General features: G+C 44.6%; 1 protein-coding gene across 1 annotated transcript in view; it reads right to left on the bottom strand.

The window, feature by feature from the left end:
* Positions 1-1504: 1504 nt before the first annotated feature.
* Positions 1505-18126, bottom strand: part of LOC136144501 (protocadherin-8-like) — a 73442-nt gene continuing 56820 nt past the window's right edge. Inside the window, 3 exon segments of the mRNA XM_065902396.1 lie at positions 1505-1720; positions 2289-2358; positions 17217-17301. Of these exon segments, the coding sequence (XP_065758468.1) occupies positions 1505-1720; positions 2289-2358; positions 17217-17301 (371 nt within the window).

An 18126-nucleotide genomic window follows, 5' to 3' on the forward strand; every position in this document is an offset into this window, starting at 1 on the left:
TGGTGTCTGTGATCAGCAGCTGTCAGAGAGGCTGTGTGTTTGATTATCTCTTCCTAAATGGACCAAAGCCGCCTGCTTGCCTCCTGATCGCAAGCTCAGCCTCGTCTCAAAGTCCAACAGCCATTACAAGGGACATTTGCATGTAAGTCCCGAGTTTGTTAATTCACACAAGGCCCCCTCAGGTAGGTCTGTAGGGTTCTCATGCCTGTTTATTCTTAACAGATGAGAAGCCAGAAGGGAGACAAGTTATGTCTTAATTAAGCATGCACAGCCCAATGGAATCACAGCCAGAACCCACACCCAGTGCACAAGCGACTGTGTATATCTTCTTTCCCCAAACTTTCAAAGGGTATCTACTGTCTGGAGGCCCCGAGGATGCAAAAATAAATAAGATCGATATCGGTCCTTCTCCAGAGGAGCTAACAAGGTAATAGAGAAGGCAGACAAGTGAATAAATAATACGAGTACATGTGAAAGGCAACACAACCCAGGTAAGCTCAAAGCACGTGGAAACGGTTCCAAGACCTAGCAGTGCCTATGGGGTTGGGGAGGCGTTCTCGGAGATGACCGCGGAGCCAGGCCCTGCAAGGACGGTCAGGGAGGCAGGAGGGCCTCCGCCCGCCGACAGACGAAACCTCAGGAGCAAGAGCAGGAGCCCTGACCTCCTGCACGTGGACCTCCACGACCTCCACGCAGCGTGGAGCGCGTCACAAGCAGAGCATCTTTAGGGAGGAAAGGGCCCAGTCCCCGCCGTCCGGAGTGGAGGCACCGTCCGGGCACTGGGGAGGCGGAGGGAGGAAGTTGGCGGTCAGAAGACGGAGGACTGGAGCGGTTCTCTGATCGCCGCTGCTCTGTTAATAATGATGCCCGTCCCAGAGAAGGCGGACTAAGTCCTCGTATGTCAGCAAGACTTCTCTGCCCTTGCCCCAAGAGGGGACAGCGCAACCCACGGGGTCGAGGGGCCACTGCCCCGGGTGATAAGCCAAGCAGGGCGCCCCCGAAGGACACAGCGGCCTCCGAGACCGAGGAGCCCAGGCCGCCCCGGGGTGACCGGGAGAGGACTCCGCTCTCCGTGGAGGAGCCGCCGCCCACGAGCCGCTCAGACGCGCACCGTCGTTCACAGCCTTCTCCGTTAACTGCAGCGAGGGTCTCTCAAGAGAAGGGGGCTGCATGAGCACCCAGTCCTTGTCGCCTGACCGTGCAGTGCTGAGGCGAGGGCTGCCCGGCGCCCCGGGGAGCGGGCTGGGAGCCCCCCGAGCCGCCGGCTCCCTCCTGGCCCACTTTTGCCTCTTCCCCGGGGTGCAGGGCAGGGGCTTGGGCCCCAGCTCTCTGGATCACGACAGGAGGCGTTTTGCAGGCCTGGGTTAGCTTCTGGCTTGTGTTCTGGGTAAAGAACCAGTGCTTCTTCGCAGCCATCTGGGCGCCAAAGGGCCACTCCCCAGAGACAACACGCGGGGAGTGTTTGAGTCTAGTAAGGGTGTCCCCAGAGACATTCCCAGCCCGGTCACCAGCCGTGTTTGACAGCGGGCACCCCGCCCAGCACCCCTGGCAGTGCTACTGGAAAATTCACCCTGTACTCGCAGGCCGTTCTTGCTCTGCTAATGCAAAAATAGCATCCCAACAAAGCCCACGCCTGCTCCCGGGCGACGTCCGGGTTCCCGCTCCGCACCCATCGCACCTGGGCTGTCTTTGCTGCTTCCCTTCCTTCCCCTTCCACGTGCTAAACTGAGATAGGAAGGAAGCTGAAAGAACCCGCCTCTTCGACCTGCGCTCCACTTCAAAGGAAACATGCAATCTCTTGAGGTGACTGCATTTATTCCGCCGCAGCTCAGTATAAGCACCGCCCTACCAGCTCACCGCAGGTTCCAAATGACAAATTTTGAGGGCTATTGAACACGCTGCGAGTTTGCCGAGCGGATCCGTGGAAAGTTACTTAGCACAGCTGTCTCAGTAATTGTGACACATTAGAGGAGTGTGCCCGGGCCTGGAGCTCACCGGGGCCGTGGGACAGTCTGGGCTCAGAGATTGGGCTCCACAGCCCATGAGACAAGCAGGGAGACCAGCCAGGCTTTGCAGCTTAATCCTATTTGGTTTAACGGGTTTGTTTCCTGTATCAGGAGGTCACGAATAGAACACGGATAGAACCCGTGTTGTGGTGATGCTTTTGAGCGGGTCTGGGTGCCTATCAAGTGAGCTGCCCCCCACTTACATCCAGCCGAATGCAAGCTGTATGCACCATCCGTGTCCTTCTCAGCCTGGAAGCAACTGGAGTGTTTCCCCTCTACTACCTTCACGGCCCCCTCGCTCCTCGCCCGCACGGAGGCCCTGGCTTCAGGATCCAGTTCATCAGTCAGGCTCCTAGGCAAACAAGGGGCTAAATGTTCTAACAGACACATTTTTTTCCTGTGTTCCTCATTCAGCTAAGCATGTGTGAATGCCCTTGTGCTCCCTAATTGACTCAGGGAAGGACCTGGCATGGAATAATAATAAGATTCAAAAGTGGCCATATAGCCCGTGCTAATTAACTATGGACCAGGCAAACACCAAGCGCATAACCTGTCACTGACATTTTTCATCATAACAACCCTGTGATAAAGCTATGGTTATTATCCCCATTTTGCAGGTAAGCAAACTGAGGCCAGAAAAAATTATTAAGTAGACATTAGTGACTGTAAAACAAGGTGTGTTTTTATAACAATATTGATGACAATGCTGGTAGTGGCCAGAGTCCCTGCAGGCCCAGAACTCAAATTGTGGAGTAGAGAAAAGAACTCAAATTTCAGAATCAGACAAACTTAGAAATCTCAACTCCACCACTTACTAGCTGTGAATTTTATACCATTTTACCATTTCTTTAAATGTATCTGGGCTTCAAGATAATTGCATCTAAGATTGGATTTTGGAAGTATTGCATATAAAAAAATAATGGCGATTTAGCAGACAATAGGCCCTCAGAAATCCACGTCTATTCCTTTCTTTCTCTATCTCTCAGTCCCACATCTTATGAGCCAGCCCTCCCTTACCCACAGGGCATGTGTTCCAAGACCCCCAGTGGATGCCTGAAGCCACGGATAGCACTGAACTCTAACTATACAATGTCTTTTCCTACACATACACACCTGTGATAAAGTTTAACGTGTAAATTAGGCACATAAATTAAAAGAATATCTGAGTTGCCAGCATCACTACTCTTGTATTAATACCTTGGGGCCATTATTAAATAAAATGAGGGTATCTCGAACACAAGCCCCAGAGTACCACAGACCATCAGTCTGACAAACCAGATGGTTACTACGTGACTAACAGGCAGGACCAAGAGGTGGTTCACGGGCGAGGTGGGATGAAGTAGGATGGCAGGAGATGTCATCACGCTACTTACGACAGCATTAAAACTTATAAATCATTCATTTCTGGAATTCCCCACTCAGTGCTTGAGGCCTGCAGTTGCTGCCAGGTACATAAAAGCACAGAAAGTGAGAACCCTGGATGAGGAGGAATGATTGGACTGTCTGCTGAATTGCTTGCTGTGATCCAGATTCCCTTCATGGATTTATCTCACTGCTAAGATGTAAAACTGAAAGTGGGGTGGGGAGTAGAATGCCTACCCCCTTCTCTACTCAGAATGAGTCTACTCATCTCTACACCAGGCATGAATCACCAAAATGCCTAGAATGACTATCTGTGCATGCAAAATGTTTACAGAGGAAAGCTGTAACCAGGACCCAACCGTGGAATCAGTTAGCTAGTCTTTCTTCTCTCTTGACCGAAAGAATTATGAAACAAGAACAAAACAAATGGTCCTAACATAGAATAGAACTAAAATAGAATTGTCCTAAAAGAGCTACATCCTCAAGTAATGATCTTCCTGTCACTGGTTGTATTCAAGCAAAGGCTGGACAACCAACCGTAAGAGATGTTGCAAAGGAGATTAATGCATAGGCCAAGGGTGTGGTGAAATCAGTGATTTTTCATATGTTTTTAGCAGCAAAGCATAGAAGAAATAAAAGTTAGGTTTCTCAGGGTGAAGAAAGGTGGGAAGCTCTGATCCCTCCATGGAAGTGCCAAGGAGTCCCTGTGAAGTCTTAGGACTCAGGAATTAAGCCAATAAGAAAAGCCAGCATTTGCACAGTATCTTGCAGTTTACAAAGTTTTCCTGTGTATGCAGGTTATCTTGCATGTATGTTACAGGTGAAGTGCAGACTAATATACCCTGCACTTTATGAGAATATATACCTGGTAGCCCAAATAAAGTGAGTGTAGAATGATTAAATTGTAAACACAGTGATATCATAGAGTCAAGGGAGAAAGATCCTGGGAGTCTGGGGTGGGGCAGAGGAGTAGAGAACTGCAGGTTCACCTATTTATAATTAGAAGTTGTCCATTGCCTCCTTCAATAAACACTGTAATGGATATTGACTCTGAGCCAGGCTCTAGTCTAGATACTGAGATTGTGACAGTGATTAAGAATAAAACTCCAGCTCTCAAAAAGCTTCGAGGAAGAGGCAGACACGCAAACAATATTAGGTACCAACAGTGACTGTGTGAATACACAGTTATTCAATTAGATAACTTTAAATAGGGTGGTGGTGGAAGGCTTCCTGGAGGAGGTGGTATTTGAATAAAGGAATGCCAACCACACCAAGCTCTGAGGGAAGCGTATGCTGACAGAGTCAACAGTGGTGTGTGGCACAGGAAGAGTTGTTTATCAAGCCCCAGTGAGAATTCACACCACGTGGAGAACAGCAGAGATCAGAGATGCCAACCATCAGCGGTAGGCACCCACAGGTTGCAGCCCACCACCTCTCCTACAGGTTCCAAGGCTCCAAGAAGAACTCAACACGCAAGACACTGGTTGGAACAGCACTCGCAGAAAAGAGAAGTGATGCAGTAAAACTGCAACTAGGGACTCCCTGGGAAGTCCAGTAGTTAAGACTCTGCCCCCAATGCAGGGGGTGCAGGTTCTATCCCTGGTTGTGGAATTAAGAATCTACATGCCACAGGGTATGGCCCCCCAAAATAATTTTATTTAATTTTTTAAAAATGCATCTGAAGTGGGTGCCAGTCTTGGCCAGTGGGTCCCAGGCAAAGACTCTGTCCACTTTCCATAGAGGGAGGGGCCAGGTATACTGATGGAACTGGCCAGGGGCCTTCCGAAGCACAGGCTTAAGTGATAAAAGAAATTTCATCCCAGACCCAGAACGAGGGGGAAGACCCAGAAGAGAAAGAATAATCTGGAGCCAAGTGACAGCTTGGCACCCAGCTTCCTGTTAGGGGAAGATCCCTTGCCCTGGGCACTGATTGAGCAAGACGCATGAAGGTACAAAGCCCTAAGGTGAGGATAAGCACAGACAGAGGCTCCACAGACTCCAGCATGCAAGGGAGACTGAGCTCATTAAAACTAAGGGTAACATCTAGATTTGGGGCCTCAGTAACTAAGGAGATGATGGTTCCATTATTCAGATGGGAACAGTTAATAGGTTCAGTAGAAGAGGCATTAAGAATTCTATTTCGGAAACATGATAGATCAGATACCTATTAGGTACTCAGAAGCATAAAGTGTGTAAGATTCTTTTTTTCTCTTCCAACCTATTTAGAGGCCATTTTCCAAAGGATGGTCTCCGAAAGCCATCATTTTTTTGGATGAGAGATAAAACTAAGGATCCATACACCACCAAGTGACTCTAAAATATACTCTGGTCCCCCAGCTGAACTATCCCTAGAGTCACAGGCACAAACAGGGGATGCACTGGAGGCTTAGTTGAGGACTTGAGGGCTGAGTCCTCCTATAGCTGTTCGATTTTTCAGAGGTTCAGTTTCAGGGACCATGCCGATCCCAGGGCTGCTAAACCTCAGGCAGCCCCCTGCTTCAACCAAGAGGCAAAGCTGGTAGCAGGCTCAAATACCAGCCCTAGCTTTGTTCTTAGAGAAAAGCATCATAAGCCCAGCTCATAAGACTCATCAGCCATATCCCTTCCCATTGCTTCCCATGCCTAATCAAGCAGGGTGCCAGGCATTTGTTGTTTAGTTGCTAAGTCATGTCGTACTCTTTGTGACCCCATGGGCTGTAGTCCACCAGGCTCCTCTGTCCATGGGATTCCCCAGGCAAAAATATTGGAGTGGGTTGCCATTTCCTTCCCCAGGGGATCTTCCCAACCCAGGAATTGAACCTGTGTCTCCTGTGATGGTAGGCAGATTCTTTATAGCTGAGCCGCCAGGGGACCATCTGCCTAACCTTGAGATCATGTTGCAGAGATGCACACACGTGAGTTAATACGTAAACTCGAACTCACCATTTGGAACATGGAAAACTGCCTGTGAAATAGTCAAGGGGTATGTTATTCTGACTAAGAAAAAGTGTTACTTGAGGTATTTGAAGTCAGGTAAATATGTGGAGTGTTGCAGCATTCCCATTTCCCTGCTCCCCATTCTCTTTATGCTCATTTCCATGATGTGAGTCCATATGAGTGAGGAGCCATAATACTGATAGAAGCTGATGGTGAAGGAAGAGTGATGTTTCTAAAGAGAATGACCTCCAGAAGCTCTGAATGAAATACAAGGAAGGAGACAAACACTGGTGTGCACGCATCTTTTTGAGTATAGTTACCTCCAGACATATTGCCCAGGAATGGAACTGCGGGACCACATGGTAACTTTACTGTTAGTTTCTTAAGGAATCTCCACACTGTTCTCCATAATGGCTCTACCAATCCAGAGAACACTGTAATTCAAAAAGACACACATACCCCTATCTTTGTAACAGCACTGTTCGCAAAAAGCCAAGACACGGAAGCAACCTATATGTTCATCAACAGATGAGTGGATGAAGGAGACGCGGTACATGCATGTTATACAACAGAATATTGCTCAGTCATAACAAGGAATGAAGCGATGCCATCTGCAGCAACACAGATTGACCTAGAGATTACTACACTAAGTGAATAAGCCAGAGGAAGACAAATATCATATGGTACTGCTTATACATGGAATCTAAAAAACGAAAAAGGATACAAATGAACCGAGTTACACAACAGAATCTGACCCACAGACATAGAAAACGAACGTATTGTTACCAAAGGGGGAAGGGAAGGGAGGGATGAATTAGGAGCTTGGGATTTACATATTTATACTACTATATATAAAGTACACGCCCACCAAGGACCTCCTGTACAGCCCAGGGAACTATGCTGAATACTTTGTATTAAAACTATAAAGGAAAAGAATTTGAAAATGAACATACATAATTGGATCACTGTGCTATACACCTGAAAATAACACAGTATTGTAAATCAACTATACTTCAATTAAAAAAAAAATATGAAGGAGGAAAGTACTGTACTTACTCCATCCTAAGAGACTGAATTGACCAGCCTGTTGAAAGACATGAACGCTGACTCATGTGATAGTTTCAGACACACATCTTTGTGGTTGCCTGTGGTTAATTTGAAGTTATTTATCAAACCACATCAATCCAACTGGCGACCAGACTACTACCTTCACCAGCAATATTTCAGATTTCTTTTCCACTCTCTTAACAAAGCATAAGCTTCTTAAACTCCTAAGTGATCAGGTTTCTCATGACAGAGGATTATTAATTCTGATCCTTTTACAATTTGGAACGTCAGTGAAATCTTCCCATTTGTCACCTCTTTAACCCAGCACAGATTTGACACCTCTCAGATTAATTTTGGTGATGAATCCGATTTCAAAGAACATTCATCCAAAGTTGAACCTATGCACCTGCTAATGTATTTCAGTACTTTTACTAATAGCTTTAAAGAGCTTTTTAATTTATATTTCACTGTATATTAAAATATCCTCCTTCAGTTTGCCTGCCTCTCCATGAGAACATTTTTCATGTTTCAGATTAGGACACCAAACACTAGAACTAAATGGATGAGATAATTTTAAATATTATGCAGATACCCACGCAGGTCAGGTATTTTAATATTTTTCTCATCTCTAATTTATTTCTGTACTTGTTGAATGTGGCTTCTCATGTGTCCTTTTAAGTATCTTCTTAATTTTAATGACATTTCTGAAAGTTGTTTGAGCATGTTCTGAGTGTAGACATTTTTATGAAATGGGAAGAGGCCGTGGGGGTAATGAGGTAGAAGCTATTCTGGCTGGGAGCTTTCAGCACAATAAGGGCACATAATGTGGTCATCAATCTGTTCACTGATCTTGCGCAGATCACTTGACCTCTACGTCATATGGATCGAATGATGGTCATCTCATCACCATCCGCCCAACTCTCCCAAGGCAAACCTCATCAGAGTCGTCGTCTAGTCTGTCCTCTTCCACGTCAATGAATGGAGCCAAGGGATAAAGGTGCTGGGAGGACGTGGGGTGGGCAGGGGCCATAAAGGATGGGACACGGGAATATCAATCCTCTACAACTTCTACCCAGGAGGAGGGGGTGTTTCCGGAAGCTACTCTCTTGAGTCACAGCAAACACAGTCTTTAAGTCCTCTCCCAGTTCTCCCGTCCCCACTGTCTTCCAGCTTTGGCCCCATTGCTTCACCCTGATGGTCCCTTTCCTGCTCAAGCCCAGATCACCCTGATGGCTGCCTCAGCTTCCCGTTTGGTGTTCCTGCCACAGTTCTCTTCTCCTAAAACAATTCTCTTCACCCAGACCTGATCACTTACCACCTGCCAACAAACCAACAAACCCACCATTAGTGATTTCCTTCCCCTACATGAGAGTCAGTTCAGTTCAATCGTGGTTTCTTGAATACTTCCCAAATGCCAGGCAGTCCTCATCAACGCCGCGAAAGACCTTCCAAACCTACTTGCTGGACTAAAGATGAGAACCAGATACACAGGCATGAAGTAGACACCACTGACCAAGTATCCATCTTCACTAATTGATATGCATTCAGGGATCTTTTTTAATTGACAAAAAGGGAATAAAATGGTGCATGAAAAGATGTCCCACATTGCTAATTATTAGAGAAATGCAAATCAAAACTACAATGAGATACCACCTCCCACCAGCCAGAATGGTTATCACCAAAAAATCCACAAACAACAAATGCTGGAAAGGGTGTGGAGAGAAGGGAAACCTCCTACACTGCTGGTGGGAATGCAAATTAGTGGAGTCACTATGGAGAATAGTATGAAGGTTCCTTAAAAATCTAAAAACAGAGCTACCATATGACCCTCCAATCCCACTCATGGGCATGATGCAAAATGAGGTGTACAAACCAATGTTCACTGCACCACTGTTTACAATAGCCAAGACCTGGAAGTAACCTAAATGTCCATCGATAGAGGAATGAATAGAGAAGATGTGGTACATATATACAATGGAATATTTCTCCATCATTAAAAAGAGATAATGCCATGTGCAGCGACATGAGTGTCATACTGAGTGAAGTCAGTCAGACGAGAAGGAGAAACATATGACATGCTTTATATGTGGAATCTAAACAGAAATGATACAAATGAACTTACTTACAAAACAGACTCACAGACTCAGATAATGAATTTAAGGTTGCCGGTGAGGGGAAGGAATAGATAGGGAGTTTGGGATGGACATGTACACTCTGCTACATTTAAAATGGATAACCGGCCTGCCCTGGAGGTCTAGAGGTGAAGACTTGGAGCTTCCACTGCAAGGGCCACAGGTTCCATCCCCGGTCGGGGAACTAAAATGGATAACCAACAAGGACACTGCTATTTAGCACATGAAATTCTCTGCATGTTATGTGGCATTCTGGATGGGGGAGGAGTTTGGGGGGAAATGGATACATATGCATGGCTGAGTCCCTTTGCTATTCACCTGAAACTACCACACATTGTTTGTTAATGGGCTATACCCCCCAAAAGAATATAAAATGTTAAAAAAAATAATGACACCTGTGTAATAGTGTAAGAGATAAAGTCAGAGGAGAGAATGAGATGGCAAATGCCTTCCCTTTATGCCTGGGGATGACTTGAAGCCTAGTGAAGGAAGAGTTCAGGATATAAGCTGATACGTGTTCAGGGACGTCTACAAGATTCTGACTTGAGAACTACAGTCCTGTCTGCAGGGTTAAGAAAGCCCTAGAAACCTGAGCCTAGGTGTTCCTGATGGTGAAGCCCAAATGCTCAAACTCCATCCAGCTGCTTTCTTTAAGATGCCTTCCATGTCCATCTGTCATGAATTCTATCACGTTAAGAAATACCTATGGGATTTCTTTGGTGGTCCTGGAGTTAGGGCCCGGCACTTTTATTGCCATGGCTCAGGTTCAATCCTTGGTCAGGGAACTAAACTCCCTCAAGCCACATGGCACAACCAAAAAAAACAAAAAACAAAAAAACAAAAAGAAAGAAGTATCTATGGCCTCAAACATCAAGGGCCAGACCAGCTGTGAGCCACTTTTCTCTTCCCACAACTAAATAAGCTTATAGAAAAAAGTATCCTAGTGCATTATGTCTGTAAATTAATATGAGGTTTATGCCTCTGTAACATGAGGAACATGAAATACTAATGTCTCCAACCTTCTCTTGAACGTGCACTTTGGAACTGCACATGCATTTCCAAAATGGGTCAGTAATAAGGGAAGTGGTGGAAAAAAAAATCCATGTATCCATCAAATAGATAAACAAAGAAAATGTGGTGTACACACAAGATGGACTATTACTCAGCTTTAAAAAGCAACTCCAGTACTCTTGCCTGGAGAATGCCACAGACAGAGGAGCCCGGTGGGCTTCCGTCCATGGGGTAGCAAAGAGTCGGATACAACTGAGTGACTAACTCACTTTACAAAGGAAGGACATTCTGGCACACGCTCGAGTGTGGATGAAACTTGAGAACGTGAGGCTACATGAAACAAGCCAGTCACAGAAAGGCACGCCGCTTGTATGAGGCAGCTAGAGTGGTTACAGCCACAGGGGCAGAGAGAGGAGCGGGGGTTCCCGGGGGCTGCTGTTGAATGGAGACCAAGCTTCAGTCACGCACGACATGGAGAGTTCTGGAGGTGGATGGTGGTGATGGCCGCACAGCAATGTCAACGTACTGAATACTACTGAGTCATACACTTAAAAATGGTTAAAGGGGTTAAACGTGTATTTTACCACAATTAAAAATGCTGAAAGAAAAGCAAACAAGCAAACCAATTCCTCAAAATGGAGAGGGATAAAAGTCACCTCCAAAATTCCGGTTATCACCCTCTATATATTTAACTGGCTTCCCTGCTGTCTCTGTGGTAAAGAACCCGCCTACCAATGCAGGAGCTGACGGTTCAGTCCCTGGGTCAGGAAGATCCCCTGGAGGAAGAAATGGCAACCCACCCAGTGTTCTCACCTGGAAAATCCCATGGACAGAGGAGCCTGGTGGGCTACAGCCCATGGGGTCATAAGGAGTCGGACACGACTTAGTGACTAAACAACAATCTACTTAGCGGATGACAGCTCTCACCTGACAGAGTTCTGAGGGCTCTGGTGAGGGCAGGGGGCGTTTAGACGGGGGATAGGATTTTCCAAGAATGGATCTGGGCAGCTGCAGCAACAACAGAAGGCCTCAGGGAAGAGGAAGGTGATTTTCCCAAGTTTTTTGTTTGTTTGTTTGTTTTTAATTTAGAGCTAATCCATTACCCTGGTACTTGCAATCCTAAAAATAGGGGAAAAAGCTATTTGTTTCAGGAACTAGGTTTTTTTTTTCCTACTTTTCTCTTTTTCTTGGTAAATAACTAGATGTACGACCCTGAGCAAGGCACTCAAGCTCTCTGGATCTCCATTTCTTTATGTAAAATAGGACAGGAGAGGACGTGATGGCATTTAATTTTCCTCCGAGCCACGAAATCCTGATTCTATGACAAATTACCCCATTTCTGCTCCCTCCCACCACACAAAATATAATTTAACTTATCTTTCTTCCTTTCAATATTTCAAATTTTCCTCAAGCAAATTATCTCATTAAATGGAAAATATTTTTCTACATCTTGAGAAGTATAGTTCCTTTTTTTTTTTTTCTTTTTGGCCTTGGATGCTTTCTTTTCATTAATACAACCACATACTTTGTTTCAATTTCAGTGATAAAGGAAAACACCGAATTATCTCCTTGTTCACATTCCTCTTCCTCAGAAGTCACCCACTACTTCATTACCCTGGAGACTTCCTTCAAGAAAAAAGCAGGAGTGTGATAAGATGAAAAGTTTTTCTTTCGAAATTCTTTTGTAACTTGAAAGGAAATAAATTGTACTAAGAAAGCTTTTCACTTGTGGCAGTTTCTGTTTGAAATATCTGGCAACAGAATTAAACTTTTTAAGACAAAGAAAAATGTAGTCCATCCTATAATACTGCAATATGACCTGGTAGGAGAATTGTTTTAGCTTCTCATTTTCTTACTTTTTCTCTGTCAAAAAAACATGGCGGCCGTAACCCAACTCGCTGTTGGGCTGCTCTGTCAGGAACAGCCGTGTCTTGCTCATGTCTGATCCCTTTCCTGATTGATCAGGCAGCTCATTGATCAGTCATGTTCTGACTGATTGGTACGCATGTCATTAAATATTTCATTATTCCCCTGCCTGTAATTCAACTATGGATTCCATGCTATGGAATACATGCTCAGTCACCTCAGTCGTGTTTGACTCTTTGTGTTGCAGCCCTGCCGGGCTCCTCTGTCCATAGGATTCTCCAAGCAAGAATACTGGAGTGGGTTGCCATGTCCTTCTCCAAGGGATCTTCCCGACCCAGGGATCGGGCCTGCGTCTCTTATGTCTTCCGTATCGGCAGGCAGGTTCTTTACCATTGTCGCCACCTGGGAAGCCATGGAAGTACTATGGTTGCTGACTAGTTTGTCTGGAACAAGTAACGGAATGACACATGATAAGTAAAGCAAATGAAGTCTTCTTCTTCTAGAAAGAGGGAGGCAGGAGGGGGTTAGTACTGGCATACTTTGCTATTTTATGCTTGTCACATCCAAATTCGAAGAATTAGATTTTGATATTAACATGCTTTGTAAGCTAGGAGGCATATGACTCTCTTCCTTAGACAAATAAACTGCATTAAACAATACCTTGTTCTCATTCTGTTAATACTAAAGTTGATCATGTTTGAACGGGCAAAGATAGTTGTCAAAAAAAAACCCCTAAACTGTAGAGTGTTAGGGATAGCATAAACCTCCCTTCTGTCACTGAATTAAGTGTTTGTTCCTGATATTTAAATACCTTTTTTTTTTTCCGAGGGCTTGAGTGAACTCTGTGGAGTCTGGAAAGAAGCAATTTATTACCTGGAAATCCAGATTTATCCACTTTTCATGAATGAATACTTCACATTTAGAAAATAGTGTAGGTTGTTCATCAAAGGATTTGACCAATGTTACCCTCATTTTGTTTAAAATATTTCTCACAAATTATAAAACTCATTTATACATAAATAATATATACACAACTTATGCTATATATTATATTATATATAATATATAAAATATAATATATGTAACATATAATATAATATATATAACATATAATGTAATATACCATGTTCTCAAAAGGCATCCTCACGAGAGACTCAGACTTCTTGGACTATGACAGAGTAGCTTGTATCAGACTGACCTTCCTTCTAAGAACAAATATAAAATGAGTAAAACGCAAAAACATCTCTTTATAGGCATCAAAAGCATCTGGGAACAGCCAAAACAAGATCTTGGACAAAAGAAAAGTATAAGAAAGTAAACCACACTCCTCCCAAAATATCTGCTAGTTCCGACACTTCCAATGACAAGAAGCCAAGCATAAACTATTTAAATAAGGCCCAAATGTCAATAAGGCTTGTGTGTGCTAAGTCGTTTCAAACTCATGGACTGTAGCCCGCCAGCCTTCTCTGTCCTTGGGCTTCCCCAGGCAAGAATACTAGGGGGAGGGTTGTCTCGTCCTGCTCCAGGGGATCTTCCCGACCCGGGGAGTGAACCCGCGTCTCTTACATCTACTGCATTGGCAGGCGGGCTCTTTTCCACTGGGGCCACCTGGGGCCCTCGGGTGCAACCCCTGAGTATAGCTCCTCTCAATCTGAAGACCTACAAATACAAATCATTCACTCACATGCTCAACACAGCAGAGCGTGATAACTGTGGTAACACTAGAGTGCTGTAACTGACAGACACTGCTGCTCAAAAGTGGGGGTCAGAGGTCAGGTTGGGGACAGAGAGAACAAGAGTCACGTCAGGTAGCAGCCACTAATCCTATGCAATTCTGAAATTCACTCGGGCATATGTTGCCAGTTCCCTGATTAGAGCTGTTTGGGGAGTTGTTTACTAAGGTTCTTGGTTCCACCCTCCGGGATTGGGTCTCCTCCCTCTTGATTATTATTGCAAACTTTCTTTTTCCACAAGAAGTGATCCATCTTTGCAGGTAAGTAGCAGTCTCAGCCTGCTTCCTGCTTATATAAGATTAGGGACCCAGAGGATTTTTTCATTTTGAACTACTTCCACCCACTGTGGTCGGAGCTTACGACGTTTCTGTCAGTACAATTCTCTTAAAGATTTGGGCTTCCTGTGACAGTAGTGGGATTCACTCCACTAGACAAGACTCCACTCAGAAATCTTTTTTGTTCCAGGCCCCAGTCTGCCTGTGTTGAAAGTCAGGAAGCTGAAGAATAACACCTTTAAGATTCCAAGAAAAATTTTGTCTAATTCTAATGGAGTGCACCCTTACATCATTCTGAAAACTTAACAATGTGCTTTATAGCTGTACCCTTGAGATAATCTCTATCCTGAGACCAGGACTGATATTGAGAGCCTTTGCCATATGTAGAGGCTGGAAAGAAGATACAGTTTTATTTTTACACTTAGTAAGCCCGGGATCCTTTATATTTTCTCTGATTTCTGCTAGAAACTGAAAAAGTTCCTCTATAGCTTCTTTCCTGCTCTTATATAATATTTTATCATACATGGCTAAAAATAACCAACTAGCACTACTGACATTCTTTCTGGAACTCTCCTTATGCAGGTACACTATTTCATTAGGTACATTTCCTATTGTTCGTGTTACACCAGGCATCAGTCACTCTATATTTTCTGCCAGTACGTAACACACTTTGCCCTTCCTCCAGCCTCTGGTAATAGCCCCTTCCCTGTCCTTCCAGTTGCTTTAACAGTTCCTTTGAGGATCTTCCAGGATCCTACTTCCTCCTAGTCCCAAAGGTGATGCCACACACGTTAAGGTTTTATTTCAATCATACCTACGTCTAGATATCATTTTCAGTTCCATTTGTCTCTTACTATGTAACTGCCACCCCATAACTTGATGTCTTAATTTATTCTCAGATCTCATAGCTCTGTATGTAGATTGACCAACGTCAGCTACACAGTTCTTGCTTAGGGTCTCTTGCACAACAGCCATAAACAGCGGCAGGGCTGCAGTCGTCTGAGATCTCGCCCAGGCCAGATCGCTTAAAAGCCCAGTCACTCTTCCATCAGGCTTCTCACTTCTCTTTCTTTCTCTTCCTCTCCCTCTCCACCTCCTGCACCCCTTTTCTCTCTCCCAGAACTGATCTTCCAGTGCCTCTCCATGTGGCTTGATTCTCTAAAAGCATTATGGTCCCAGAGTAATTTCACATCTTAACAGTCAGGTTCTCAGAGTGTGTATCCAAAGAGTGAGCGTCCCAGGAGGCCAGATAAGCAGCAAGACTTACGCCTGAGCTCCGGAAATCACAGTGTCAAAGCAGATGTGCCCTATTGGAGGAGAGTGAGTTACAAGAACCAGTTTGTTTTCTGTTTTCCAAAGGGGAGAATAAAAATACTAGGAGGATGATTCATTACAGGGACATCTTTGGAGACTGATACAGTAAAACCATGAAAAACAAAGAGAAAACTTTAAAAAACAGTCAAATAAAATATGACACATCACCTTCAAGTAGCAACAAGAGGACTGATGCTGGCTTTTCAAAAATAAAATGATAGCATCTAGGAGATAATGGAATAACATGTTTAATTTAAATCCAGTTACTTGCTCAAAGAAAATAACTGCCAACTTGGAATTATATATCTAACAGAAACAACCTACAAAAATGAAAAATGTGAAAAGATATATTTTACCGTAGCATCAAAGAGCATCAAATTCCTAGAACTAAATCTGAAATATGTGCAAGACTTCAACACTGAATAAGAGATATTTTTAAAAGACTTGCAGATTCAGTACAATCAAAATTAAATTCAAGCCACTGTTTTTACATAATTCACCAGTTCCTCTTGTAGAAATGAAAAGAGTTAAAAGTAAATGAAGTAATTTAGAAGAACAAAACTGGGATCTTATTCTACTTATATTAACCCCTGTTAGAGAGTCAAGATGGTAATGATATAAGAATAGACAGACTGACCTATGGAATATAACAGAGGTGTCAGAAAGAGACCCACATACACATGGTCCCCTGATTAATAGCAATAGCAAAGAAGCAACTCAGTGCAAAGAGGTAACTCACTACAAAAAGATTTATCTTTTCAATAAACAGTCTGGGCCACTGGATATCCATGTGGAAGGAAAAAAATATGACCTGGTTTCTCCTACTGCTTATAGTGAAATGTCAGAAGGAGAGAGATACAGTAAAGAAAAAAAAATTGTTATGCAAAACGGAACCAGAAACTAAAGATATGGTAGATCCTCAGTCGATCCACATTGCCAAAAATGCTGGTGTGTCCACACCAGCCACGGTGTGGCTGGACAGTCACACATAAAGAGACTGTCCAGCAGCCAGCTCAGTAGAGGCCAGGAACAGAGATGAGATTACACCAGGAGGAACACTGCCAGGTTGGGGTGGAGGATACAATGGGGAAAATGAAGGAAGGCTTCTGGGCTTCTGGGCTTCTACAAGACTGAATGATAGAGCCATTTCACTGTGAATGTGCCTTATCCTGGGCTTCCCGGGGGGGCACTAGTGGGTGAAGAACCCAGCTGCCAAGGCAGGAGACATAGAGATGCGGGTTCAATCCTCAAGACTTGGGTTCAATCCCTGGGAAGGGAAGATCCCATGGAGGAGGGCATGGCAATCCACTCTAGTAGTCTTGCATGACAAATCCCATGGACAGAGGGGCCTGGCGGGCTGCAGTCCATAGGGTCACAAAGAGTTGGACATGACCGAGCACACACACATGCCTTATCCTTCAAGAAAAGGGATGAATATGCCCGAAGGTGATTCAGAGATGGGCGGTCGCCACTGTCACTGCAGCTTCAGAGGGCACAGGCCCGGGGGGACAGAGCTGTCTTGTCCTTGACTTCAGAGGGCCAGGCTGCTGTCACCGGAACCTTCGAGACCAGCTGCCACCCAGAGCCTTGGAGGCAGGGCCCCCGGCCAGAGGCTCAGGGGCGGAGCTGCCATCCAGGACTGTGGGAGCAACACCGCTGCCCGCATGAGGTCAGAGGGAGGAGAGTCAAGTCACAAAGGATTGTCCTTGAACCTGAAGATCTAATGGAACCAGCCTTGCTAGGTTTCAAACTTGCTTTGGATTCATCATCTCTTTCTTCTTTCCAGTTTCTCCCTTTCAGAATAGAAATGTCTCTCCTATGCTTGCCATACCATTGTATTTTGGAAACACGTATTGTATTGTATTTTGTATTCTAAGCATTGTGTTTTGGAAGTAATGTGTCTAGTTTCACAAGTTCACAGCTGTTAAGGAATTTTGCTTCAAGAGGCATCACAGCTCAAGTCTCCTCCATGTTTAGATGATTCTGAGAGCCTCCAGACATGGAGTTGACGCCAGAATTGGTGAGGACTTTTGGATCTCCTGGGATACAGTGAATGGATTTTGCATCTGATAAGGACAGGAAGTCTGTGCTAAAAATATTCATAATGGCACTGTATCAATCAACCAAAACTGTCAACTATCCAAAGGTCTATAAATAGTAAAATGTATAAACGGATATTGGTATATCCACACAACAGAACGCTACAGAGGTTGACAACCACTCTTTATGACTAAATGCAACAATAGGAGTGAGTCTCACAAATATAACTGAGAAAAGAACTTAACCTCAAAAGAGCATCTTACATATGATTCCATACACACAAAACACAAAAGCAGCCTGGTGTAATCCACAATCTCAGAGTCGGGAGGGTGAGCTTGCTTTAGGGGGAGCAGTGACTGGAAAGGAGCGTGACGGCTCCTGGAATGCTGGTCACGGTCACGGTCAGTATCTTGAACTGAATTCG

Source organism: Muntiacus reevesi, chromosome 11, assembly GCF_963930625.1.
Source record: "Muntiacus reevesi chromosome 11, mMunRee1.1, whole genome shotgun sequence".
NCBI lineage: Eukaryota > Metazoa > Chordata > Mammalia > Artiodactyla > Cervidae > Muntiacus > Muntiacus reevesi.